This window comes from Bombus fervidus, chromosome 2 (assembly GCF_041682495.2).
Source record: "Bombus fervidus isolate BK054 chromosome 2, iyBomFerv1, whole genome shotgun sequence".
NCBI lineage: Eukaryota > Metazoa > Arthropoda > Insecta > Hymenoptera > Apidae > Bombus > Bombus fervidus.
The window spans coordinates 16,847,363-16,874,919 of record NC_091518.1 but is presented as its reverse complement, the minus strand read 5'-3'; the positions used below and the strand labels follow the sequence as shown (position 1 = coordinate 16,874,919).

General features: G+C 30.9%; 4 protein-coding genes and 1 non-coding gene across 12 annotated transcripts in view; 3 read left to right on the top strand and 2 right to left on the bottom strand.

Moving 5' to 3' along the window:
• The window catches only part of LOC139998184 (uncharacterized), a 72,545-nt gene extending 67,377 nt beyond the window's left edge, over positions 1 to 5,168 (top strand). For all 3 annotated transcript variants that reach the window (XM_072022532.1, XM_072022533.1, XM_072022534.1), the window contains one exon: positions 1,346 to 5,168. In XM_072022532.1, the coding sequence (XP_071878633.1) occupies positions 1,346 to 1,798 (453 nt within the window). In that variant the 3' untranslated portion in view covers positions 1,799 to 5,168. The remainder of the gene's footprint in view (positions 1 to 1,345) is intronic.
• On the bottom strand, positions 2,618 to 2,689 carry Trnaq-cug (transfer RNA glutamine (anticodon CUG)). Its single transcript has one exon. It is a non-coding gene; the product is annotated as a tRNA-Gln (tRNA).
• Positions 5,169 to 5,648: 480 nt separating the features above from the next.
• Positions 5,649 to 8,006, top strand: LOC139998217 (receptor expression-enhancing protein 5). Its single transcript, XM_072022603.1, has 4 exons — positions 5,649 to 5,866; positions 6,324 to 6,556; positions 6,640 to 6,775; positions 6,855 to 8,006. The coding sequence occupies exons 1-4, from the start codon at positions 5,740 to 5,742 to the stop codon at positions 6,899 to 6,901; spliced, it is 543 nt and encodes a 180-aa protein (XP_071878704.1). The 5' UTR covers positions 5,649 to 5,739; the 3' UTR covers positions 6,902 to 8,006.
• A 388-nt stretch (positions 8,007 to 8,394) lies between these two features.
• Positions 8,395 to 16,964, bottom strand: Gudu (Armadillo repeat-containing protein gudu). 6 transcript variants are annotated; one of them, XM_072022596.1, is made up of 12 exons: positions 16,823 to 16,964; positions 16,049 to 16,174; positions 14,234 to 14,468; positions 13,405 to 13,711; positions 12,807 to 13,010; positions 12,444 to 12,530; positions 12,006 to 12,254; positions 11,064 to 11,495; positions 9,950 to 10,354; positions 9,034 to 9,255; positions 8,712 to 8,827; positions 8,395 to 8,629 (listed from the first exon to the last, which is right to left on the bottom strand). In XM_072022596.1, the coding sequence occupies exons 3-12, from the start codon at positions 14,287 to 14,289 to the stop codon at positions 8,596 to 8,598; spliced, it is 2,112 nt and encodes a 703-aa protein (XP_071878697.1). In that variant the 5' UTR covers positions 14,290 to 14,468; positions 16,049 to 16,174; positions 16,823 to 16,964; the 3' UTR covers positions 8,395 to 8,595. The 6 variants fall into 6 exon arrangements, with proteins under 6 accessions (XP_071878697.1, XP_071878700.1, XP_071878698.1 ...); XM_072022599.1 differs by having other exon boundaries at positions 14,234 to 14,463; XM_072022597.1 differs by having other exon boundaries at positions 16,055 to 16,174.
• On the top strand, positions 16,486 to 17,440 carry Mrps21 (mitochondrial ribosomal protein S21). The gene is made up of 2 exons (XM_072022604.1): positions 16,486 to 16,626; positions 16,992 to 17,440. Exon 2 carries the CDS (start codon positions 16,992 to 16,994, stop codon positions 17,262 to 17,264), a length of 273 nt encoding a protein of 90 aa, XP_071878705.1. The 5' UTR covers positions 16,486 to 16,626; the 3' UTR covers positions 17,265 to 17,440.
• Positions 17,441 to 27,557: the final 10,117 nt, after the last annotated feature.

Below are 27,557 nucleotides of genomic sequence, written 5' to 3'. Positions count from 1 at the left end.
CAGGGTCTAATTTCGTTGTACCTACCGTAAAAAATTTTTCATTTACTTTCGATTCAAATTGAATTTAAACATTATGAACATATTACGTTCTTTTTTTAATTTTATTATATCGCTTTAATTTTCGTACTTATCGTATTTTCTATTCTATGGGTGTAAGAATTGCTTCTTATAATTCAATCAAACAATCGGGGGATTGGGGTAAAAACGGGAAAAATTTTCCATTTTATAACACATTTTGTTTTGTATTGTAGAATTGAGATAGCATAAATTGTAACGATTATAATGTTCGAAAAATCATCTTCATAAGATAACATTAAAGATTTGGTATGCTGATTAAAAAGGGTATGTACAGGGTATGACCAGTCTATTACTGGAACAAAACACGGATAAAAATGATTAATATTTTATTAATCGTTCCTTTTTACGATGTCTAAGTAAGGTATAAATTTTATGAACACTCCCTTTATTAACAATTTAATTGAATGCAGTTCCTTCCTTAATGGACTAAAACATTAAAACACAATTTTTTCAATAACGCTATTTTGTAACATTCACTGTTTTCTCCTTTTGCTCTTCAATTTAGATAGTCGAAGTTATCAATTGTGGCCACGAATGGAATAATTAAGAGTTGTTATAATTGTTCAAAATAACTATAAGTTTTCATATATTTAAGTGAAACTAATCTCTAAAAATGTTTTGGAAAACTATGAAACAAACTATGAACATCTTTTGTGTATTTTAACATGTTAACTGCAGATGAATACTGCATCTTTTACTTATAACGTTAACGTGTTGTGGTTTGCTTAAAAGTTTCAACGCTCGAGTGCTTCTATATAGAATATTTAGTACTTTAATATTATCACCGCAATATTGAAAGCGTTGAAAATTTTACAAATACGTAGTTATTTATTTAATTAGAACGATTTAATTACTTTCGTCGTCTTTAGAGCGTCACTGACTTATCTAATGGCGTGACCCGCATATTAATCAACGTGTTAAACAACATATGACTATCATTAACAAGAGTTGCATATATAAATTTTTTAATATTACTTTCATGCTATCGTCTGATTCTTTTCAACAACAAAACCACCACAACTTTTTCTATTACCTCGCATTAATTTGATTCGCATCTTCTACAAAAATATTTTCTTAAATTTACTCAAACTTTTGTATTGCATTTTTCATTTGCATCTTTCAAGAATGTTCTCTTCCTCGTTTCGTTTATACTATTCCGTTTCCATCCTACAGCGAACTTTTTCATCCTGCAATTCCTGTTATGCTAATTATAAATCGCAACTCTCTTCGTCATAATAAAATAAACATGAGAATATTCAACTTCCAGGTGAACAACAGCGTCTTGATGTGGTCTTACTGCGATGTGTCCCACCAGGATATTAATAACATTCAAGTTCCTCTCACCTCCAGCGGAAATGAATTGTTAATACAATATTATAGCGCGAAGGGCTCGTACGATGGGCAAGAATTCACTTACACGATATCCTACAGGTTCATAAAGAAATCGCAGAATTCTACCACTAGACGTCAAGTACAGGACGATTTCAAGCTGATCTCTCTCAGGCCGGTAAACTTTTCAGCGTTAAACTTCAACGAGAGCGAGAATTGCAACTGCGATTTCGGCGACAGAATCGGCAGCTTTAAAAACTGGTTTATGGTACTCGTTGTCTTAGGAATAGTATCGTTTCTCGGTGCCATCCTCACTATAATAGCCCTCCTCGCCAAATGCATCAAAATGCGATCGATGGAGAAGAAACTGCTGCAGACTCCGAAACTATAAGCCTGATCAAATTTTGTACGATTTTCTATCTGTTCGAATAAAACGATTTTTTTTACAAGCGAAAATAGATTTAGATCTACGCATGTGCTCATTTGATCCACATTTGGACATCTACGTTTATTTATCGATTGTTGCAATGTGATTAAAATTTGGCCGGATGTAACGATCTTCAAATATTTACAACTCGAAGCAAAATTGAATTTGGAATTGAGGAATCGTGAAATAGATATCGCAGATATTTCTCTTGATATAACTTAATCTATACGTTGCATTATTTTTTTCAGAGGAGTAAAATAAGATTTCTCATAATTTTTATTACGATGCTTTCGTTCTTCTTAAGTTATTATTTTTTAATAATCTGTATGCATAAAAATATTTCTACTTTGATTTATATTCAAATTATATCTAACGACAGTTCTTGATATTGACGTTTCTCGTTCTTTTCCTGTGATTTTACTCAACTTTGCATTCACCGAACAAATTTTCAATATTCAATATAGGTTTTATTAAAAATAGATGAAAATGTACATACAACAATACACAGAAAGAAAGAAATATAATCGCAGCACAAAATACAAAAACAACTACTACTTTTGTAGCTTTGTTCTATACTTGCCACATTCTCACCTTCGTTCGTTAATTTTTTCTTTAATTTCCACTTTCGATATCAAGAGAAATTATGTCTCAAAAAATATAATTTTACTTCATGCTCTATAATTAAACCTAAAAATATAACTAGTCGTATAATTAAGAACAAATCGTACGATGCTAAAGCAATCGAGCATCTTGTCCGAATCAAAAAATATCGCTAAAAAGCGAAGGTCTCACCGAGATTTGAACTCGGATCGCTGGATTCAGAGTCCAGAGTGCTAGCCGTTACACCATGAGACCTTGAGAATTTTTTTACAGAAATTAGAATAGTATGCATGTGTAAGTAAGTGCATACTTTCGACGTTTTTATAATATTACAAATGAATTAACATCGAGAAATATAAATGACAATTGTGATCGACGCAATAGCCAAGTCGGTCAAACATAAATTCCATCAAATTGCGAACATGTAAATACGGATGATCCTCGACATACATATCTAATTAGTAAAACATAAGAAAATCAAATTGTTGACGTGGAAATGAGAGAAAACGAACGAAAGAGCGTACGAAGTAGATATAAATACATATGATAAAAATTATCATACTTTGTTAGGAGATCTAAGGAAATATCATCGCTTGAGGAGAAAGCTTTAAGAAATTTTTTTTACCGATAACAATAAGGACTAATTGTACGGTCGTTGCGGACTCTAATATACCGTTATAAGTGTTATTTTGCGTAAGAGAATAAACGTCGCTTCTGTACAATATGATAATTAATCAAGGGGAACGTGTAAAGTCCATGTAATATAAAGCATTCTTCGTTGAATAAATTGCTGTATTATAAACACTTCCTATACCATTAAATGCTATTGATTCTCATTGTTGGATCTGAAGTCAAAGGTAGAGAGGTTTCTTCGTGCATAAATTAGGATTATTCGGTGCTCGATTCAAATCTTGAATATTCAGATCTCAGTTGAATGAAGGAAAATTGCTTAGGACGTACTAGTAAGTTGTTCTAAGCAATTAGCAAACATAAAAGAATTAGCATCAATTGTACATAATAATTTACCATAATGGAATGAAAGGACAGACATATTTCTGTGCTGCAATGAAAGTTGAAGCTGTAGAAAGATATTGTTATGTAAGCAAATCTCAAAGCGAAAATACGTAAAAAAAGAAAAAATGCACAAATTAACAAATCGTACAGACTAGTAAAATCAGAACATTGAATCCTAATTCTACTTTCAGCGGCATACCAGAATCAAAGATATCAAAGAATACGTTTTTATTGTTGCGATCGTGAGCAATTCAAGTAATTTCGCGAGCAAACTTTAACGATATAATGTGGAGGTTCAAATCAAAATATTTAATTATAATTATATTCCAAGCGACAAAGAGTTATGAGAAAATCATAAGTAGATGTGCTTGGAAACGGGATGAAATACGTGTGAACGAAACACTTGGGGGCGTAATATCGTCTGACATAAACTATCGCCCTACTTATTGCATCTCGTGATGAAATTGCAGAGAAAGAGAAAAGATAATCACAAAACGATATCACATAAGAGATATAACTAAGTAACCACTTGAGAGGAGTAATCTCTTAAGTTATTTGTATTCATAATTTTTGCAATTCATAATTTATAATACATAAAATAGATGAACTACATCATTAACAAATATGAAAATTAACAAATTTCTTAAGCAGATTTAAGATTTAAGAAGACAAAAATGATAGCTAATCACATGTAAAATGTTCTGCTAAATGTAAAAGAAGATTTCCTCGTTGTTCATAGACTATGTTTCATTTTTTATCATTTACGAATTATTTAAATTAATTAACTAACGCAATAGTACAGCTGTTGTTAAAAGCGATGGCAGAAAGATTAAAATATCATCGTTGAATAAGTAAGATTTTAGTATTGTAGTTATAATCGCTATTACAAAATTCTACAACATTTCAACAAAATTGGATTAAACGGGATGCAGTTAACGAGATATTTTTTCTTTAAATTCAAATGATTATTTAAAAGATGTAATAACTAAATGTTCTTGTTTTATTTGTTTACATATAGAATAAATTCTTTCTGGTATCACATTTTCAGATATTATAATGTCGTTTTAAAAATCTCCATTTTAATTTATACAAGTGCTTCGTTTATGAAAACGGTAACTTTTCCATTAAACCGCAATCTACCTACATTAATTTAAGAGCAGTTTCGGTGAACGCATAATGCGGGACACAATGAAGCATTCGCACTGACAGTAATTGGACGTTGCGCAAGCAATGATTTACCGGAAATATATTACATTGGCTAAGTCAAGGCATGAATCAGCACTTATTCGTGTATTTTGCCCGTATTTCATAAAGCAACGAGCAAAAAGGTGAACAAGCGAAACAGCTGCGGTGCCAAACAATAATTTGTTAAAATGTTCCTACTCGTTTCGTACACGAAATGTCGCGAGAATGTTATCGAATGTAGATCTCTAAGTATTAATTTTTATTATCCTCGCATATTCACGTATCTCCGTCGAATACTAAATTGATCTACATTTATAACAATGGAACGTATTTTTATAAAAAAAAGAAAAGAAAAATAAAAAATAATAATAAGAAAAGCAACTTGTAAATGTGATAAATATTTAATCAAATTGTAAGCCCACTAACAATAAGCGATCTACAACATGTAATAGCATCAAAATGCTCGAACGATGTGTAACTGTATCAAGTGAAATGAAAACACTTCATAATAAAAACAAAAGTATTGCTAATTGTACATGGTTGCATAATTCTTCTTATTCTGACATGACCTAATTTTTTATTTGTTCTATATAACTTTGATTGTTACTTTATCAAATGAAAAATTAGTTTGTTGGATATACCGCTAGTTTCCTTTTAATTGCAAGAGTTTCATGATAAATGACACTCTGAACGATTAAAAATATTAGTTATTAAAGGCATTAGAAACATAATTGATGATACATTTATATATATTTCTGTGATGAGATATTTATTTATTATGGAATAACATTTATTTATATTTAAATAAATCATACTTACGATTTATTCGTTATTACATGTACTTCATGATCAATACATCAATCTCTATATTATAAAATATTGTCAAATAATAGGCAAAAATATGTGATACATTTAAATTTGTTCCGCTCTTAATGGTTCTCCTATTTTACCAATAGATGTCGCATTTGAAATTCTGATATTCCTTTCTATGTGATCGTTTGCCAATGGTATCGATTGGATACATGTAAAGTTAGTAGTGAGCTTGCAAATTCGTGGACGGAGTGTCGTTTGTAACTGTAGCTTTGTGTATTGAGAATTCGAACAGAATGGCAAGAATAGCAGCCATAAAACAATCTTTGGAAAAAGCGTTACACGATGAAAGCAAAACATGGGCAAAGTATCTAGGCAAAGTCGAAAAAAAGACAGGAGTCGATCGACTTTATGTTTTTTTAAGTATGGACGTTAGAATCATATACTTTGTAAGCTTTTTGTGGCAGTTTTTGTCTTGCTTGATAAACCAATTAATTATCACTTTACGTAACGAGAACCTAGTATAAATTTCTCTTGAAAACAATAATTTAATCGTAATTCTGAATTTAATTCTGAAAGTTTTTAAATTACGCACATTTCACTCGCATTTGACTATACTACGACGATATATAGATTGTAGAATATAAAAGAACCTTGACAACGTGGTTATTTTATAACATAAGATTCTACGAAAGCATTCGAAGACAATTGAATATTCATAGGTATAATAACAATAAAGGGAATGATCGAGTTTTTCCGCATTTGTGTAACATACACATTTTACTGTATCACAATAAGATTCTTGCAATTTACTTAAAAATTTTGCTTACAATAATTAATTTCACCGGATTTTTCTATAATGTTGTTTAATATTTTTTAGGTGTTGTTGGATTTACAGCATTATATTTGGTGTTTGGTATTGGTCAGCAGTTAGTTTGTAATATCTTTGGATTTATATATCCTGCTTATTGTTCTATGAAAGCCTTGGAAAGTCCAAAGAAAGAGGATGATACAAAGTGGTTAACCTATTGGGTGGTTTTTGCAATTTTTACAATTGTTGAATTTTTCGCAGATTATATTTTATGCTGGTTTCCAGTCTATTGGCTTTTCAAGGTACTTTGTTATATTTTAATTACATTTATTATATATTTATTATACATATATACATATACTTATTATATCGTTGGTTTTTACAGTGTCTCTTTTACATTTGGCTAATGGCCCCTATTGAACGTAATGGTTCCTTAGTATTATACAACTGTATTATTAGACCAAACTTTTTAAGATATCATCACAAAGTTGATGCATTGATATCGTCTGCTCAGGATGCTGGTATATTTTTTATGACAATATACGTAGTTAATACTTTAATACTTATTACAATCTACTAAAGAAAATACTTTTATTTCAGCTGTTAAAGCTGCAGCAAATGCTTTGCTGACAGAAAAGCAAGAGTAATATTTACAATTTTGAATTCCTAGAGGCTTAAAAAATATGCCTTAAAAATTTTTACTGTTTTCTCGTCTCGTCCATTTTTAATAAAAAGGAAACTACAATATATTTGACAGTCTTAATTTCCTATATATAATGTTTATATAGTAGTGTATAAATTTTATAATCGATTGTGCCTATTATTAAGATGCTGTTATAAAATCCAATTACACATGCTATTGTGTATCTTATAAATTTCTTATCTTATCAGGAATGTAGTTCATCAGATCATAAAATTTTGAATGAATGTAATAAATACATAATACTGTCATAAATGCAAATAAAAATTATATCAATACATAAAGTTTATAATTACAAGTCTTACAAAAATGGCTGTGTAATGTTACGTTCTGTTGCAAGATTTTTACATAGGCCAAGCCAATTTAATAATATTGAACAAATAATTCTTACAACAATATCATTTGTGATTGGATATTGATGATATTTTAGGCAGTTATAAGCACTATCCAAGCAAATGTTTTTTATCATAGTATAATTGTCTGTATAAAGATATTTTTATGCCATGATATTACAGTTATAAACAAGGTGAATATTTTTAGTATTTGAAATGAGTGTATAATGATTTGTAAAATCACCAGACAAACGACCTTTGTAAAAAATACGTAACACGAATGGCGAGATTTATATTTACAATTTTGTAAGCGAGGGTAGGATTAGGTAATATAAAGATTGAGAATATGACATAAATCATGATACATGTATGATGTATGATACATGTATGATGTATGGATATTAAAAATTAATGAATTGTAGGTAAGCGCAAAAGTTTTGAAATGATAAATTAGATATTAATCTTGCACAAGTATAAAGACAAGCTTTTATATAAGCTTTAAGTATATTTGTAGCGCCAAACTTATATTTGAACAGACGTTATTTTATAAGAGGTTGAAGAAATATGTGGCATTTTGCGACTGACCAGTTGTATCTTAACAATCGAGAGGCAATATCAGGTCATTGTTGATCCATGCCAAATTCGCGTATTCAGACCTTATAAAATAAAATGTAAGAGGTTCCATTATTCTTAAAATAAATTCTATACGTTTGAAAAGTATATATATATATTTAAGATTTATTTGCAAAATAAGAAAATTTTGAATACAAACGGAAACGTAAACATCGAGTGAGCGAGATGGAATGAAAACAAATACATTTTTGTTCTCAGGCCAATAAACCGACAATATATCTTGTGACAAGGCCAGTGCACTTTTCACAATACAACTCACAGGTCGGAATTGACCATGTACCGTAGGTGAACTAATACATTTTACGGTAATGAGTGAAAAATAACCTGTTTTTTTTATATTGTTCCTCTTTATACAAGTTGACTGGTCAATTTTTAAACATCTTCGCGCTAAAGAGTTTCGCTAACTCCTTGTTATTGTTTCTGTTGAAAATCTTAGTCCAACGTTAATATTACAAGTAAATAGGTATGCTGAGACTCCTATTCACTAATAATTTATTATTCCATTACATTTTATTCGACTAAGAAGACATAATTATATTTAAGTATATAGATTTATTATTGATCGACAAAATCTTAATAAATGTGTTTTAGGTCAATTCAATAAAGATGATATGTTTTATTTCATATTCTTTAAATGAGCACTTGGTTTTTGTACAGTATTCGCAGCGTTGATATGTTACAAACGATAATCTGTTTCTTCTAGTGTACTTCTGCAATTTAATAACGGTAAAATTAATTAAATAATACATATATATATATATATATAACAATTGAAATAACAAAAATACGTACATCTCTTTGAAGTGTAATTTTTCTGCTGTTAGTGCAAGTTTCCTAATATTTCGAATAGTGCAGGCAGCGGCGATTTGCACTTCCGGATCATCTGATCCCACCAAACGTAGCACATGCTGTAAATTTTTAATATAAATACATATCAAAAATTGTAGAACACGTAGAAATTATAGGATAAATGGCTTTAGGCCGTTTTAAATAAAAACCTTGTATAAATCTGTTGAAGAATTTTGACGAAACATTACTATTAACTTATATTTCCTAATATCGCACGGTTTTCGTCTTAGTAATTGTGGAAAACATTACTGTACATACTACATACCTTTATAATACCGGCAGAGTGCATGGTGATGCAATTCATGGGCTCTTTACTCAAATGATACGCGGCTATGCAAACTCCCCTAAGAACACTTGTATTTTTGCTAGTCATGTAATTAATTAATGGAGCAACCGCGTGCAATCGACCAAATTTAGCATTATTCTCCCCCCATTCGCAGCAATGAGCTATGGCTAAGGTTAAATTTGCACGCAAATCTTCATTTTCCTAAAAAAGAGTAAAATGTTAAATTGAAATAAAGCATTAATATATTGATTATTAAATTAATTAGTTCTAAATATGCAGGGGTTTAGTAAAATGTCGTTATTTCTATGTGTTAAGAATTACTTGAATAAGAAATTTGAATCAGTTCATTTTCGGACAAAAAGAATAATCAAATATGTTAATAATGAACAAACTTGAAGTTATAGATAAAAGCATGCAAAAATCTTAGGGAATTTATTTACTGTTTGAATTTACTGGATTCTCTCTCTCTCTCTCTTTCTATTTTATATAACAATAAAAACGTGATGATATACATTGTACATTAAAAATGTACTTTTATTATAAATATCATGAAAGGGATACTTTAAATTTCTGTGCAAATTTTTTAAATTAAATCATTTGAACAAAAATGATTTGAAACAAAATTAAGAAAAAAAAGAAACGTAATAAGAAAATATCATTCCCAATCTGCAAATATTTTAATGAAATACTTCCATTAGTACAACACATAAATTCTAACTATTACTTAATATCTGATCTGTACTATGTTAACATGCTTCCTTCTTCTTAAACTAGAAAGATTGACCCTTTGAAAGAATTTCAAAAAAATCCCGAAAGAATTGTTAAAATTCTTTGGATATTCTTCAGGAAAGAAGAAAGAAAAGGTGTAGCGCCTAATAAAGATCGCAAAAATTACCGTGGTCACAAGATTCGCCAGTTTCTCCACTACCCCATGATCGCTGAGAATACCCAAGTTTTCCGGGTCCGTAGCGATTCCGGCAATAGTGGCACATACTGCGCTCAGTACTTCAGTATTGGTACTTTCAAGAAGACTGACTGTAAGCTCCAATCCACCTACAAATGCCCGTACCATTTCCGGAGAGTCTTTGGCATATTTGATACAAGATACCAATGCGAGGCAGGAGTTTCTTTTGATTATGTCACTAGGATGTTTCAGCAATGACCAGACCAATCGAACACCATCATTGATGTGCTCTGGATCGTTGATGATGTCCATGCATTGTTCATTTTGCGCGCACTCCTTTATCACCAATGGTATGTTCTCCAATAAAGGCTCGTACGTGGAGCTTAATAATTTGATCTACACAGCGATTTAGATCTTATTAATATTTTTGCTGCCATATGTTGACGATGATCGTACTTGTTGGACCACGAATGATTTTTCAAATATATTACAGGAGAATTGAATGACATTTTTCTTTCCCTTTAATGTGTATATCATACTATATCTCATTCTACTTTTGTATAGATTATATACAGTTCAAAATTGTGAATTTTCTAGCTCATATTTGAAATTAACTTCGAGTTAAAATCTCAAAAGTACAGACTTTCTAAAAGAATTCTAAAGAAATTCTAAAAGAAGAGTCAAATTCAAACGAATGCCATGAATTTTGCGTTTACTTTGTTATGTATCAATTACGTTGCTTTTCCGCTTCTTTCTAATATTTTTTCAGCTACTGTAATTTAAATCTACAGTGTACGTACGAGAGAAAATTTTATGGCATAATTTAAGAAACAAAGACGAAATCGGCCTTAAAATATTGAATCGGAAGATTAAAAGGAAGATAATGGCCACTTTAAAGTAGCAAATAGAGATCAGAGATATTCAGAAGTACCGAAGGGTATTAAGAGCCAAGATTAGGAAAATAATGATAATACCTCTCATCATAGATAAAGAAACAACTACAAACAACTAGAGCCTGTAATCCATATTTTGATTTAACATATTAAATTCAGTAGAGCGACGAGATAAAAAATATTTCCATAAAGAGAGATAAATATAGAATCACCAGATTTGGCAGACCATCGTTGATCCTGAGAACGTCTCTGTTAACAGGATCTTTGCAACATTCCGCCAGTGCTCCTACAACATGCGCCTGCACGTCATCATCCTCGTGTTCTTCTAAAAATGGCACTAAAGCAGCGACCAAACCATTTTGATTGAATCTTATTACGTTCTCTGGACTTATGGCGCATTTCCATATTCCACCTGTGACTGCAGCTAACAATTGTTTATTAGCCCGGACTTCTTCGCATTGTAAAAGCTTGCACAATATATCCAGGCCAGACGTCTGGCGAACCATGTCCCTGGCGACTTTGTTTGTTCCACATTTGAATATCGCCAGAGCGCAATTTTCTTTCAACTTAATATTGTCACTTTGCAGGTGTCGTACAACGTCACAGATAATATCCGTGGTCTCGAACGCTTTGCGAAATACATTCTGTAATTGTGAAGGAATTATCGATGAACATATGTAAGTTGATAAATGTTTTATAAATTTTTAAATAAGAATTTGCTTATTATCTCGTTTATCGCAAATATATAAACAGCATTTGTACAATAGTATCAATCTTGATAATAGATAATATGTTGAACATTGATAAGAAATATTGGTAGTATTGAATATTGATGAGAAACAAAAGATAATTGTTATATAATAATTCTGTTTATACTGAAAAAGTTATACTAGAAAATAAGATATATTATATCATGTAAAATATACCCACCCACATAAACATATTATATAAAACATGCATCGAAATTCGTGAATTAAAACACTTAAGTAAAAATGTAATAAAATCGAGTTAAAAGAATTAGAGATCCGAAATATTTAAAATTTTAGTATTCACAAATTGCAAATCAGGTATTTTGACTCTTATCGTGAAATATTACCTGAAATTCTCAAATATCCACGTTTGAAATAACAGTTCAACATTTAAATTTCATTTACCTTAATTGCACATTGTTGAACAGCTCCCATCATCGGTACTACAAGAGAAGTGTGATGTGATTTCAGGAAACGTCCCATGAGCTTCACCACACCAAACTTGTGAAGTACATCTCTTACTTTCGGACTACTGCTCAGAGAATCTAAAACTTTGGCACAGCCTATGGCAACCGCAACTAATTCCTTGTTAGTTTCGTTCAACTCATTGTACGATGTTCGAAGAATAGAATCTGGTACGTCCATCACATCTAACTATTAAAGGTAATAACTTTTTAATGATATAAAATCTTCGTTATACGATCATGTCGTTGATGATACGCTAAGAATTCCAAAAAATTTGTCACAGGCTTCATAAGAAATTTCGCAAATAATTTCATTGATCACAAGATCAAAAAGTTAAATAAATATTTAAGAAATTATAAATTGATCAAGAAAGCTTACAATGAGAGGTATGCCGCCTCGAATACGTATTTGTTTCCTTGCTTTCCTAATTCGTGCAACAATAGCCATAGTTTCTGCAGTTAAAACCTTCGCAACAACAGAATAGGACGTCGATATAAAAATTATTCTCATTATTTTTATGTCATTCAATCGTATCTTTAAATTAATGTAACTTATTTTGTATTGAGCTTTATTGGAAACGAATCTTATTGTTTTATTTTGTGAATGAATTTTTCATTGGATTTGTTCAAAAATGTGTACTATCATTATTATTGTACAAGAGGAATAAAATTGTAAATGTTCTTGTGCAAATGAACGATCAGTGAAGTATAAGAAAGCATACCGAAGGAGCGAAAAACTAACTTGAATGTCTCTAGCTGGATGCTTTAACATTTGAATCAACGGTGTTACAATACCAAGATCGATTAGGTGCCGTCGCATTTCTGTAGATGACACGATCCGAAGTAAAACCGACAGGGAGCCATTCTGGCATTTTAAATCTCTCGTTTCGAGTAGATTCACCAGAATCTCCAGACCTCCCATCTCTCGAATCGCCTTTTGTATAATCTGTTATCGTAGAAAATTAAAGGTATATTTTATTTGTCCTGTTTTATTAACTCTAATTATGGAGTATATCGTTGGAAATTTTGAATTTCTAATTTGTTTTAATTAATACATTAAGAATTTCTATGAAAAAGTCCTCCCCCTATTTCTTTCTCCATTATTTCATTCTGGATTATTTAACAAAAGTAATAATAAAAAATTACATTATTTAATATAAAATAAATGAAATAAATTTAATGTAAATATAATCGATAATCAAAGTAGATTCTTAGTTTTCTAGTCGTTTGCATCTCCGGCATTACGATATACGATTAATTTTCATTTTCGTATTCAATACAAGTAACAACGATTAATAATTAAAATTATAATCATATGGAATAAAAACTAAGTGAATTACCCTATTGGTCAGGTCGTAATCTTTTAAAAGACAGACAGCCACCATAGTTGCGGTTTGATTACCCGCTTTCATGTATCTGATAAGCTTCTGTATGTGCCAAAACTCTGATGGCACTTCCGGAGCTTCATCCTGCACGTATCTTCCTTCATCGTCACTTTCTGATTCAGGTTCGTCATCTGTACTTTCTTCCTCCTGTTTTTCGCTGATGTAACGGACTCGAGGACCGAATGGTTGTCCAGTGACTGCTGATATTAGTGGCTTCGATGGTTCTTCCGGTTCGATCACTTCCAGCATATCCGGCTCGATTCTTTATTCAAAAAGAAAAAAAAAAAAAAGAACAGAAAAAGGAGAAAATCAAAATGAAATGTCATAATTGTTGAAATAAAATCATGAAATCAGAATGCAATTATTCAATTACGAAATATCGTGATATTATAAATACTTACTTATGTTAAGTACTAAGGCTGTGAGATAAAAAATATTAAAAAACAAATAACTCTGTGAAACGAGGGCTCTGGAACAAAAGGTATTAAAAAATAAATAGAAGCACGAGTGTTGCAAACGTTATACAAAATTTGTTTCAGCACTTTGATGCGTTACAAAATGAAAATGAAATATTTATCAGATGATTGAGATTATAAAACGTATCGTTTTTTATTTACTTGGAAACTTATCTCATTTTTCAATAATTACTTTATCAAGTTTGACAATAAATAAGTAGCCAATCGTCATTTACCAACAAGTATTTTTATAGATACGTTAATATAGTACAATACTGTATAGTTAAATACTATAATTTATGTTTGAAGTACAGTGATTCTAAACTTACGTTGGTGGCGGTTCGATGGATATCTTTTTGGCATCTTTTTTTCTTTTCGGTGGCATAATCTTCTATTTCTGACTACAAGAACCGATTAAAACGTTGAACACCTTGTTTCGTGTAGATAGGATAAAGTACCCTCTTTGTTTTGGATACTTGGATTAAGAAATTTGTTAAGCTCCTTGCGCACGCAGCTATCGATCAAACAATTCATTACCATATACAGCTCATGTAGGCATCTGTTCTGCGAATGATATAAAGTTAATTTTATTTAATTTTCTTTCTTATGATACTTATTTATACGTCTAAGTACTTATGTGTATATATATTGTAAATGTACTTTACTTAGTAACTTCTTCCATAATCTTTATCAAAAGATGTATTTTTGTTTGAAATATCTTCGACGCGCATTTTTAATTTTATTTAGTTAAATTACATACTTAGTACTACAATACAAAAAATTGATCACTCGCTCGATCGATCAAATCGTTGTTTACTGACCTGAATAAATCGATTAATCGGACATATTTTTGTTGTATCCTCTTTTATATACGTACATACTACGAGGGACAAACAAAGCGAAAATAAAATCGGAAAATTTAAAGCTATGTACATTTCTACAGCGCGTATACAGAAATGGACGATATATTAAAGTATAAACTCACATGACAGATATATGACGTTGAAATTACTCAGTGTAAAATATTCTGAACGTAGCAGTACTTTGCCATACGATATTTATTTTTCGTTTAAATGACAGTTTCGTTTCGATTCTTCGCGTTCAGTCGATAACGTTCCAGGTTAATCGTGACAATTGAGATTTACAAATGACAGAGTGAACATAAAAGCATTGATTGTTCGTCATTCTAAATTCTAGGTTAAAATTTTACAAAATTCCGGTCCATGTGTTCACTAATATCGGAATAAATATTTTTAGAAGACATATATTCAAGCACAATAATGTATAATCATAGTTGATTCATGGGAAAAGGAATTTATTGACCAAATATCGTTTTGTACAACTAATTAGATCGATGTAAAAGCATACGATGCACGTGACGTAAGCGTAAGGTAAGCGTAATAAGTAAAATTAAGGGTGTTTTACTGTTTGATCCTTGGGAAACTCAATTTTTTTTATATTTTTTAAACTCTTATAGCTTCAAAATGAAAACCTTGGAGAATGTGACAAGTAGTGGCTAAAATTTACATTTTTGAATTATTAGCATTTTTATTTCATTCTATTTACTGTTGCAACCAAACTCATCGTAACTAAGAATCTACTAAGTTGTAAGTCATTTTTGTTGTCTAAGAGAGCGCGTCCTACGGTATATAGTACTGCCAATTGGTTTATTTTTTTTTCGGCAAAATTTACAGACGTTATTGAAACATAGATAAATACAGTTTTTGCAAAATGTAAAATGCTAATGAAAAGGATTGTATGGATCATTAGTAAAAAAAAATGTAAAAAAGAATCTAATAATACGAGTCACTTTAAATGTTACAGAATGAAGAACTTTATGGAAAAAGGTGGAAGTACGGAAAATCTAAAAGCGGTTTGTAAAATTGCTAGGAAAATCAAATGTTCCGTATACACATATATGCTACTCCATTTTCAGTGGTGTTGCTTCTAATATCCTTGTCAATATGGCTTTGTATATGCCGTTGGGGATTTCGGTATAATTTGAAAGACCGAGAAGTAATTAACTACTTATATAAGATTATAATGTTGTTAAAGTATCTTTAATCGTCGTAATTATGTTTCATACTTTTTAAATTAAATAAATGGATGGACACAGATTAATGACACTTATATAAACAACTTACACGTACAGATTTTATCCTGTTTAATTTTATACTTCATCGTCATTACTATGTTGAACATGCTTTTTTTGGGTCATATGCGATTTTATTGCGAACGTCCACGAGGAGTTAAGAATTAAGAACCACATGCTGTAACAGGTAAAGGCGATAATATTTATAAATATATATTAGTCATACTCTTTTTAGTTGATTTTTATTGAAACGATAAAAAATGAAGAAATCGATTAATATTTTAATATACGTAAGAGAATATACCACACATTAAAGTTTTTACAAAATGTATTATTACTTTATAGCCACAACATCGATTATCACAGTACTTTTATTATCTTAATTCGTTAATCGATCAAGAAATATTTTCTTTATATTGTTATGAAAATCGACGAATATTTTAATTGAAAGTAATTCATCTAATAATGTAAATAAAAGTAGAACATTCAAATGAACCGCGCTTAGAAACTGAATACATCGATTTATCGGAACGGTATACTTACATAGGTTATCTTCGTAACAGGTGATCGTACGCTTATAATTATTTTAAATCTTTCTGAATAACTATACGTGTTCAATCAAAATTCAAGGTATTGTATCAAATGTTCTACTTGATTAATATTGAAATTAATTTAAATGATAAACGTAAACAGAACTTTTAATATTTTTAATAGATTACTAACCTATATGTATAGTGTTATTTAAATTCAACATAATTATTGAGATAAAGTATATTATTAAAGAAATTATATTAGAATAAGTTAATGTCATATGTTTCTTACTTACTTTTGTTTTATAGTATCCATTTTATGTTAGTGAACACGTTTATATTATATGTATTAATATATTTTAATCTCATTGTAAAAGATAATTAAAATGCATATGCAAATGCAACGATTGATATAATAAACAAAGAAAATATTAATAAAGGACTAATTCTGGATATCCTTTTCAGATGGGAATGCGTAAACATGCTCAATTTCTTGCTCGGACAGTTATGGTTCAAAATAACAATGTAGAAAAAGCTTCTCGTTTGTTAAATAGTATATTATCAAAAGAAGGTATTTTTGAACAATATAGACGTACTAGATACTATGAAAAACCTACCCAAACAAGAAGGAGGATTAATTATGAAATATGTAAAGCTATTTATACTGAGGATATGAATAGAAAAGTTCAGTTTATTTTAAGAAAAAATAGAGAAAATCCATATCCTGGCTCTGACTAAACTGTACTTATGTTTTAATTAAGTGTCTTATATAATTCTAAAGTCATCTGTAAGTTTGTATGCATATGATATAGTGGTAAATATCCTTACTTTATGTATATTCTGTATAACTGGTTAAAAGACGTTAAATAAATTACAAACCTACGCCGTCGGTATGTCAGAAATTGATACACAAAGTTTCATTTAATGTCGCGTCTATCTTATCCTTAGCCAGTTATATCATTACATCTGTACCTCGTTTATGATCATATGTCATATATTATTTCATGCTGAATCGGTAACGTCAGAAATTACACAAAAACTACAAAAAAATAGAAGTTCAGAAAACGTGGAATAAGATGGTACATTGAATATTACATCGACTTGTATTTCTTGTATTAAACTACAGTTTCAAATAAATTGTAAATCTAAAAAGGAATACATATACATATAATCCAAAGTATGATTTGTATCGTGGCGCCATCCTATGAACTACTTGAACCACTGATTTCTTTAAAACTTGATGGATAAGAGTCACTTTTCTGTTTGTAAAATTTTTTAAACAATTTTCATCTCTGGTACAATAGATATCATTTTCATTTCAAAATTAATTATAAAGAATTTTTCAATGTATTAATGGAAAGACAAAATGTCGTTAAGATACACTGTAATTTCATAATTATCGATTATAAAAGGATATGAGATATGATATAAACAGGGATGAGCTTCTTTTGTGTTATAAATTATAAATACCATTTCTTAAAAATTTTGCCAAAAAATTGATACACAAAATTTTGAAAACAATAATAAAATTTCTTAATAAATATCCCAACACTCTGATCGATTCAAAAGAAAAGAAAATGTAACATGTGATATACATAGATAAGCAGAGACTATTTCAAGTAAATAATATTTGCAGCTTAATCCAGACATTTCCACGTAGATAATATTCCTAGCTTCGTACGGAATAATTTTGCTTCAATGTACCGAGTATCGGAAATTTGAATATCAATTTGCATTAAGGCGATAATATCGCGCCATACTTTCCTAAGAGACGTAGAACCATTTCGTAGGTTTAAGAAAATAGGTTGATTTAAAATTCTTTTCTTACAATTTTTTAAGGGTTTATTATTCAACATTTAGCCTTATTTTTATATATCGTTCCTTGTCCAAAGTTACGAAGTGAGAAATTTATGAAAATTAAATCAAATGTAATAGCAAAAATATCGTAAGCTACGTTGCAGCTAATTTTATAAAGAATTTGAAGTATATAAAGGTGCCAGAGTAAACAGCATGTTCTTGACAGATATTTTCAACGTTACTTTCAACATTGTAACTTGATCGACTGTTCGAATTTCGAAAAAGCCTTTTACCGTAGTATTCTACGCATGTGAAACCAAACAATATATATATATATATTTTACCAATTTCTCACATTTACAAGGTGGTATACTGTATTAATTCTGTAACGTGTAACTAGAAATTACGAGTTTTGTCGCCTTTTAAATTTAGATTTGTTCACAGTACTCAAGAAAATTACGCGTGTATTACAATGGTAAGCGTTAACAATAAACGTAATCTAGTTCTCATGGAAAATCACTTCTGGCTTTTTTTAATAACGCTGCATTGTTCTTTAACGAGAATAGTTGAGCTAGTTATCGTTAGCTACAATTGAAACGATCTTGATATAATTTGCGAATTGATTAGCAAGTTGCAGCTTCGCATCGAAAGTGAAACGTAATGAAGCAGAAAGTTATCTTTCTCAGTACTGTTTAGAGTTACGATATAAGAGCCAAACTTTTCTTAAAGGTAGATCGAATATGTTTGGATATGACTTTTAAAATTAAACTAGTATTTTCTTAATAATCTTAAAACAACGTAATCGTACGAAATTTATACACACACGCAAACATAGGAAAGTGACAGTCGTATTAAATTTCTTAACGTTATTTCTCCCTTATTGTTAAGAATAAATGCTTGTAAAATTAAAACTAAAGTTTGTTTGTCTAATGAATACATTAATAATAAATAACTTATGTATTAATTAAAATAAGAAAAATAATAATACACAGTAGATAAAATATAATCAGTAATTACGCATAATATCTAATGTGTAATGTGTAATGATACAATAACAGATGTATATATAAGGAAGGAGATACGAATGAGGTAATAATGTTTATCAATTTATAAGAAGAACGCAATGATAGTTTGGTTTGTTTATGAGGAGTGTTCACTTGCTTGCGTCTTACACGTATATTGGCAAAATAGTTTATTATTCAAGAGTAATAAGACTACGTGTATATGTCTGCTATCTTGAAATATACTTTCTTCAGTAGTCTGTATATTTTCTGCTAGGGCCGAGATCCACATTTAGAACGTTAGTAATAAGAACGTAAACGTATTCGTGACGCGCAGTGATGGATTATGAATCGTCCTAAATTTTAAATTTTCTGGTAACCTGTTATTGAAAATCCAATTATATGAATTAAAGAGTAGGCGATTCTAAAATATAATCTTTCAAATAATTCTTTTATTTTAATAAATCTATCGTGATATTTTATAGTTCTAAAATCTGTACGTTTCTGCCAATATGTTTCAAGCTTAAAAAGTCTTTAATTTTTACAATTTACGTTTTTCAAAATGTAATTTGTTTAATTTTCCTAAGGAAATGTTTGGAAAAAAAAATAGAAGATAAGCAGTTTTACGATGTAAGATATCAGGTAATATTTTCACGTTAATATAACAAGTTACGGTCAGTTTATTAAAAAGGAGAAATGTCGTTCGTGCGTTATGTATTTATATCGGTCTTCTGCAAAAACATAGTCTGCGATGGTAAAACTTTTTCCAAGTAGTGCACCATTTTTCCTAAGCAATTTTCGTTATCTTTACTTTGGAAAGAACTTTAATCTAGTTTTCGAAATCGTCTTACGAACTTCAGGTTCTCGACTGAAAAGATTATGAAATACAAAATTTCATTTCGTTTATTTTTATTTTATGTTTAATTGATTCTTCTTAATTGATTCTAATATCTTGACATAATATCGTACTTCTGACGTACAATAATTAACTTCCGACACGATAAGTACGTAAATAATTTTGCAATTTACAAGAAAAAAAATTCATCATAAGTAGAAAGAGGACAAAACGCTCATTGCAATATGATGGACGTATGAAGAAAAAATAATTAGAAGATTTTACGCAATCGAAAGATACATGAAATTATTCGATTAAAATGAACCGAATAATGACTTTTTTGTCCTGTCTACGCTGGTATTCCTGTTTTTCCTTCTTGCTAGGGAACTTGGCACCACTATCCATTCATTTTTGCTATCTATTCAATTTTCGCCAAGTTGGCAAATTCATTGCCAAGAAAACCGACAAAACGTTTTGTCTTTGCCCTGGTTTCAGCACGCGAAGTAGAAAACACGGAGAATGAAGACAGAGCTTGTAAAAAACAATTCAACGAGATTTGTCTTCTTGGATGACAAGCGCAGATTAGGAAAGCAAGACGTGAAACGACGAACACTTTTATTAAAATTAGAAAGTTTAAAAAAAAAGTTAGAAATTGAAAGATAAAATTACGATTCCATAGATTGTATACTCCTTTTTCTTCCAACCTGTTTTATTTATTTGCGTGTTTTATAGATTATCTTCCGACAGTCTGTAGACTGTCAGAACTAGAACTTACAAGTCATTCTAAGAAAAACAATTTTGCGCGCACATTTTACGATCTGACGTTTGTCAAAGTGACGCGCTAACAGTTTACAATCTTTAATTTCCTTGATAGAATCGTTCATTCAGATACGAATTTCGTTAATGACGATTGCATTTTATATTTATGCGATTTGAAGAAAAGAAAATGTACAGAACGCGCGTAATACACATTATTTATGTAAAATATCCGAGATATATTAAATAGAGTAAATATATAATATAGTTACGATATTTAGCGTTACGATATTTAACAAATCTTTGCTTCGATCTTTCTATTCTTTGTTGCGTTTTCAAAAATATGAATTTGCATTTTGGTATAGTCAGTAATAAATTATTATTAAGAAGGGATCGACCGACGGCAACGAGGAAAGAACTATAATAGATTCTGACTATAATAGATTAGACGAGAAAAACTGTGAATTGCGCGGACAAGGGGAAGAAACGACGAAACAAACAATTTACAGAAGAATGCAGAGTAGTTGAACGAGAAAAATAGTTAACTAAACTAACTAACAATTAATTGGAATTTAATAAGAATTAATTAAAATTGATAAGATTGTCGAGTATTTCAAGTATCTCGAAATACTGAAATTACCTTTAAACTTTTGTATTTATGAATAGATATATCAATTGGCACATATTGTACGGTACTGTACTGTATTGGACAGCCCGGAAAGTTCGTTTCGATTTACATTTCGATTCTCAGGTTCGGTGAGAAACTTTTCAATATGATCTTTCATGTCGAGCAAATTCCACAGAAAACGAAACGAACTTTCCGGGCAACCGAATATTTATATATTGATTTTATTGGCATTGCCAATAAACGATCAAGATATAGAAAGAAAAAGCCACGAGATATTTATCTATCGTCGTGTTTCGTAAAAAGTCGGTCACATTGCATGGTATAACGATATCAACTGACAATTGGTGAGTCAGAGCGTGAGCGTGAAAATTGGCAGGTCGAAGATTTGAAGATGGATAAGGGAGAAGCGGAGGGTAGTGTGCAAACGGACCGATATAGAGAGTACGAAGAAACGAAATGGATAGTTTCCCGAGAGAGAGAGAGGGAGGGAGAGAGAATTCCAGTTCCAGGCAAACTGTCTTGCCAGCAGTTCGAAGATAGTTTCGGTCCAGATTCCTCGGAGTTAGGCCAAACCGCGTTTCCAACCAAAACGTCCACTGTTTTCAACGGAGTTGCTTCTCCACGTTGACTTCGAAACGAGCTTCTTCCGAATGCCGAGCGTTGGATTTCCTGCGTAATCAATTCAACGAATACGATGGTTCCTCATCTTTTCTAATTGTTGTTTGTATTAGACGTTTGTATCGATAGACTTTATTCGATTACACGACAATTTTTCGCCGATGTTCGTTTCAATGATAAAAATTGCTTTTTCCTTCTAACAAGTAAGTTGAATCTCGATGCAAGATTTTAAAAATACCATGGTTTCCACGTGCAATGAACGAACGATATTAGTAAATTAAGAGATTGTATTATTTAGCAATCGCAGTTCGTAGAATTCCTTTGGACAAACTGTTTTCGCAATTTTGCAAGTTAAAGTAAGAAAATACTGCAAATTAACGGAATGAGTGAACATTATCCGTAATATCCATCGTCAGCAACGAAAATTATTAATCTGTCGAAATTTGTGAAAATTTTGCAAACGATCTTTTACAACTCGCATTGCTGTTGTACAACGAACACTTAAGAAAAAGAGAATGAAATATTAGCCGATAATTTTTTAATTACTGTTTATGACTGACGTGTTGGCTTGCATGCAATTAGCTAATTCGCAATTTATAAAATCTACTGGACATGCTTTATTTGCTTTAGTATTACATAAGAAAATTTATTAGCATTATGAATATGGCATTTTCATAAATTATGGTATTTTATTAACATTAACAAGTTAATTATGCAAGACTCCTATGTGGTTCTCTTAAGATAGGATTCCAAACTTTGGTGTACGTACACGATATCACGTGCTGTTATATAATATACATCATTATTCCCCTTTTATTTAATTCCTACAAACGTTTTCGAATAAAAATTTATTCTTCTGTATGTGTATATGTGCACATGTCATATGTATGTGTATATATATATTATATACGTGGATCCATGTATACGTTATATAAATGTTCATCCTTCTAACGAAGTGTTTGTTGCTGATAAATATTTTCATAGATTAATTCTAAATGGATTTCAATATTTGATTTACAAAAGTATCAGCTTTGAAGAACTGTGTAAGAACTTACACAGAATATCATAACTTAAATCTATTCTGAAGATACTCAGTGATCCTAGAAACTTTTACCTGCCTTAGAAATAACGACGAAATATATTTTTCATACTTTACCTTGTATATTCTTTTGTTGCAAAATTTTTTTTACTTTCTGCTAAATATTCATGGTGGTGACTAATTCGATGGCGTGGATAGATATGTAACGCCAGTGCCATAATTTATACGTACATCCGTCACATGTATATGGTTAATGATTCTACTCATTCGTGTTGTGAAAAACTGGCAAATTGATAGGCTCTCATGCATTCTGTGTGTCAATTCGTAATACCGTTGGCAGAATATTTGTTTCTGTTTATTTCTCAATTGCTTCTTTTATTTGAAAAAACTAAACCTCTTCGTTATTCGTTAAGGTAACAGAACACGATGAAAAAATTGTAAATTGCGGTAAGATTAAAAAGGAAATACATGCTTCACATATTTTTTCAAAGTGCAATCTTGAGATCCTTCGTTTTCTGTCGATCGAGGCAAAAACGAATAAAATTTCCTATATTGCTGGAATTTCCGAAATTATTGCTTTTGAATTTCAGCCACTCTAAACATTTGAACAGATAAAAATTACTCCAAGATTTATCGCCGTAAGCTTCATTTGATTAAAGAGCCTAGTCCAAAGTGTCAGAAACAAGATTTCCGGGAAGGAAAACCGTGAGGCAGATTTTCAACCGAGACGGCAATCCGAACGTTCTTCTAACTTTTAGAGCGCTTCGTTGTGAAGCGATTACTCTAGTCCGTCAGCTCATGAATACCACTCGTTAGGCGTACATGACTAGAGCAAAAGGAATCGTCGCGTATATCGTAAGGGGAAGGCAGAAAATTGCTTCGAAGCGCACGATTAACGTGGAAAGATCCGCCTTTAAATATGCCAATTCGATGGAGAACTTCGTTTATGATTGAAATACCGGCGGATCGCGAGCGTGTTCCTTGAAACTGGGACCTGACCCTGCTAATAACGAGGTCGAACTCGAAGCAACAATCTCGTTTTGCAACTTGTTGCAGCTGTCCGTTTCGTACAAAGGGAATTAGAATTGGAAGATCCGATATCTTTTATCCGAGTTTCCAAATAATAAGGAATAGAGGATTATATAGAGGAGTTTGAAGTAGAACTCGTTCTTTGCGTTAAGGACGAAGAGATGCTGGAGGAATTAGAATATTTTATCTGAGTTTCTGAATAACGAAGAATAAATAATTATCAGGCTTCGAAATAGGAACATTTTTCTTTACATAGAAGATAAAGGGTTGTTACCGAAGAATGAAGTAAATCTGATTTCTACTATGAAAATTGTATCGATACGGCGTATAGTATGTAGTATCGTATAAATTGGTTTTTTAGAATAGAAAGTTCTAGGGTTGTCGAATGGAATCCACTTTTTATGTATGCGGAATGTTGGGGCAATTGAAACTGTAGGAGAAAGTAAATCTCATTTCTTCCATCGAAATATCCAAATACATCGTGATTTTTCAATTTTCAGAGTAGAAAATCATAAGGGGTTCGAATAGAATTCTTATTCGATACATAGGAAATGTTGAAAGGATTGGGATTAAAAAGTAGAATAAAACGAAATATATAGCGTCAAAGTAATAGATTATGTTAATTATTATAAATTGGTTTCTTCAAAGATTATAAAGATGGGATACTAGCACACTAAAATATAATAAATGGATATGGAGATGTTGTCTTCTGTATATGTAATAATAATAATAATAATAAGATTACACGGGGAAATAGGTGAATATGGATGTTTAAAATTGTATTAATTATAATCACTACAGTTCGACACGGACTCTCGGGACAGAAATTTCAAAAATATTTTTTGAACTTTTCACGATTCACAGTTAACGATCGATTAAGTGTTAATAGGTTCAGCATTTTCAGTATTATATTTTTAACAGTATTTTCGGACTCGGTAAACGATTCTATACGAATTTAGAATTAGATAACATTTAGGGCGCAATTTTAAAATAACGACGATTCGATGAGTACAATTTATAAATGAATCAGATTTTAAAATGAAAGCTTCGACTATTCGTAATTTCCAATCCTCGAAAACTAATTTCAATCTGCTCTCAGGAAATTGAAAGACAAAAATATCGTGTAATCTTCCGCTACTAAAAAGAGCGCAATTGAGAAATGACAATCCCTGTCTGAGGAGAATGCAGAGCAGAGAACGGAACGATTTCACCAAACAGAAGTTCGATTAAACGAACGATAGAGGAAGGAATTGGGGGGAAAAAACCAATCTGCAAAGCGTTAGATTTCAGCTTCCTGAAATGTATTCTGCTGAAAGATCAAAGAGTCCTCTTGCAAATATCAGTTGGTTCCGCTAGAACAACCGCACTTTCAATCATTAAACCTGCCAGGCGATATCGTCGATTACTACACGTAGAAACTCATCATTAAACGTGTGGAAAAGATCCGTTATTCTGCACAATTTGCTTGTAATCTGTGAACGATTGCTGCTATCAAAGGTGCTCTTTACAAAGCGCTACTGATGTTAATTTTATTCGTTTTCTCTGCTTGGGTCATATCATTGGCAACACCGTTACAAAAATTTATTGATTTTAAAATTACCATGAAAAAAAAGAAATTAAACTTTAATCTTCATTTAAAACTTGTACTTCTGTGTTGATTATTAAATTCGAATTATCAAAGATTTTTTCATGATTTTCGTTTGAATTCTAAACTACCTTTCTCGAGTTGCTTTACTTCTATCTATGCTGAAATTATGTGTTCTTAAAATCGAACGTCGCCAATTAAATATCATATTCACGAATTTATTAGTTTCGTATATTGGTATTTTCCTTTTAGGGGACATTTTTAGTACAGTTCTATTAATATAATTTCTATTTTAATGTAACTACTGGGCAGAAAATAAAAGTAAATAAAATACAATTGTCAATGTAACGATGTAACGATTTAACAGCTTCTTCTAAATTGAAGAAAATTAAAAAAAAAAAAGTGTAACGCCGGAAAGAAGAAGGAACTTCCATCGTCGATTTAACGATAAAAGATTCGAAGCAAATAGAAACCTAATAAGAAATTATAATACACGTAGTGAATAGAAAATAGGTATTTTTAGAATTAAAAATTACCGAATACATTGAACGAGAATTGTTTAAAAACGAGAGTACCGTACCTCTAAAAGTCAAATTTTTGAAGTTGTTTTCGGGGCCCATGACGAAAAGTTGTACGCTGTTTGTGACGCTTGAAATGATTTAACGGGGGCCGGGCCGGATAGAAAGAAGCTTCCACCGCGCTAGACAGGCAGGATATCAAAAAACTTTCAGGACAATATCTTTATCTCGGACGAGATATTCGCGTAGTTCTTTAAAAAAGTTCACAAGTTGGAATTAACCGGTACTTTATGACTGACTCTCTTTACACGACAAACACACTCGCAGTTCGTAAATCACTGGGAATTTAATGCGGCTGTTTTCACATCATGATACTGCACGGAATTTAACTTTAACACGGAGTAGACGCTATTTAATCAATTCGATCGACAGTTACTTTAGAATACGCCGTTTGTCATCTTGATGTTTCTGCAAAATTCTTAACGAAATACTAATAAAATTCCTCTTCAAGCTTCAAATTATTTTGCAAACTTACTTTAGTATAGAAGAGTGATACGTATCAAGGATCGTCGGTATCAAGATATCCGTGAAAATTGATGAGTAAATTCGGTTTCTATTTAGTCAAATTATATTATTTAAAAAGAAGAATGTTACAATTAAAAAAACTGTTTTATTGGTAAAGAATAAAAGACTCGTAGAATTCAAAGACTATTGACCGAATTGCGAAAGAATTATGTAACACTTTGTTATCGCTAAATAATTATTATAAGATAGACCACTGCGATGCATTTCACAAAACATCCACGTGCTCTAGTCGTAACCTGGCTTTCTCTAACGTTATCAATTGTGGATAATTCCTTTGTATAACACCTATCAAACGTTGTTCTTTCTTTCATCGTTCTTTCGTAATGTGTTTGCTAGTGATAGAATAATAATGTCATGTATTAATAGTAGGTTAGATATAACTTTTATCATAAAATTAATCATATAATAACATCACCATTAATGACGAAATGTTCTTTTATCGATAAGCATGTGTGATTAAAAAGCCATTAACGAGAGAGTAATTCTGTCACTGTTTTTATTTCTAATATTCTATTTCAGGCCAGTGAAAAGTAGAGTACTATGTTATTCAGAAATGTCACGTAGCAAGAAAAATTTCACATGATTACTCTTTTATATCCAGCACATAAAATGTTACATCAATATTCAACTGTTACATCAT

Bases quoted from the DNA above. Each gene is read 5' to 3' on its own strand.
- LOC139998217 (XM_072022603.1), top strand. From the start codon at position 5,740: ATGGCAAGAATAGCAGCCATAAAACAATCTTTGGAAAAAGCGTTACAC. The intron at 6,557-6,639 runs GTACTTTGTTAT...TGGTTTTTACAG, and splicing joins CAGTCTATTGGCTTTTCAAG to TGTCTCTTTTACATTTGGCT. The intron at 6,776-6,854 runs GTATATTTTTTA...CTTTTATTTCAG, and splicing joins ATCGTCTGCTCAGGATGCTG to CTGTTAAAGCTGCAGCAAAT.
- Gudu (XM_072022596.1), bottom strand. From the start codon at position 14,289: ATGCCACCGAAAAGAAAAAAAGATGCCAAAAAGATATCCATCGAACCG. The intron at 10,355-11,063 runs GTGATTCTATAT...ATCGCTGTGTAG, and splicing joins ACGATGGTCTGCCAAATCTG to ATCAAATTATTAAGCTCCAC. The intron at 9,256-9,949 runs GTAATTTTTGCG...ACTCTTTTTTAG, and splicing joins TGGCGAATCTTGTGACCACG to GAAAATGAAGATTTGCGTGC.
- Mrps21 (XM_072022604.1), top strand. From the start codon at position 16,992: ATGGGAATGCGTAAACATGCTCAATTTCTTGCTCGGACAGTTATGGTT.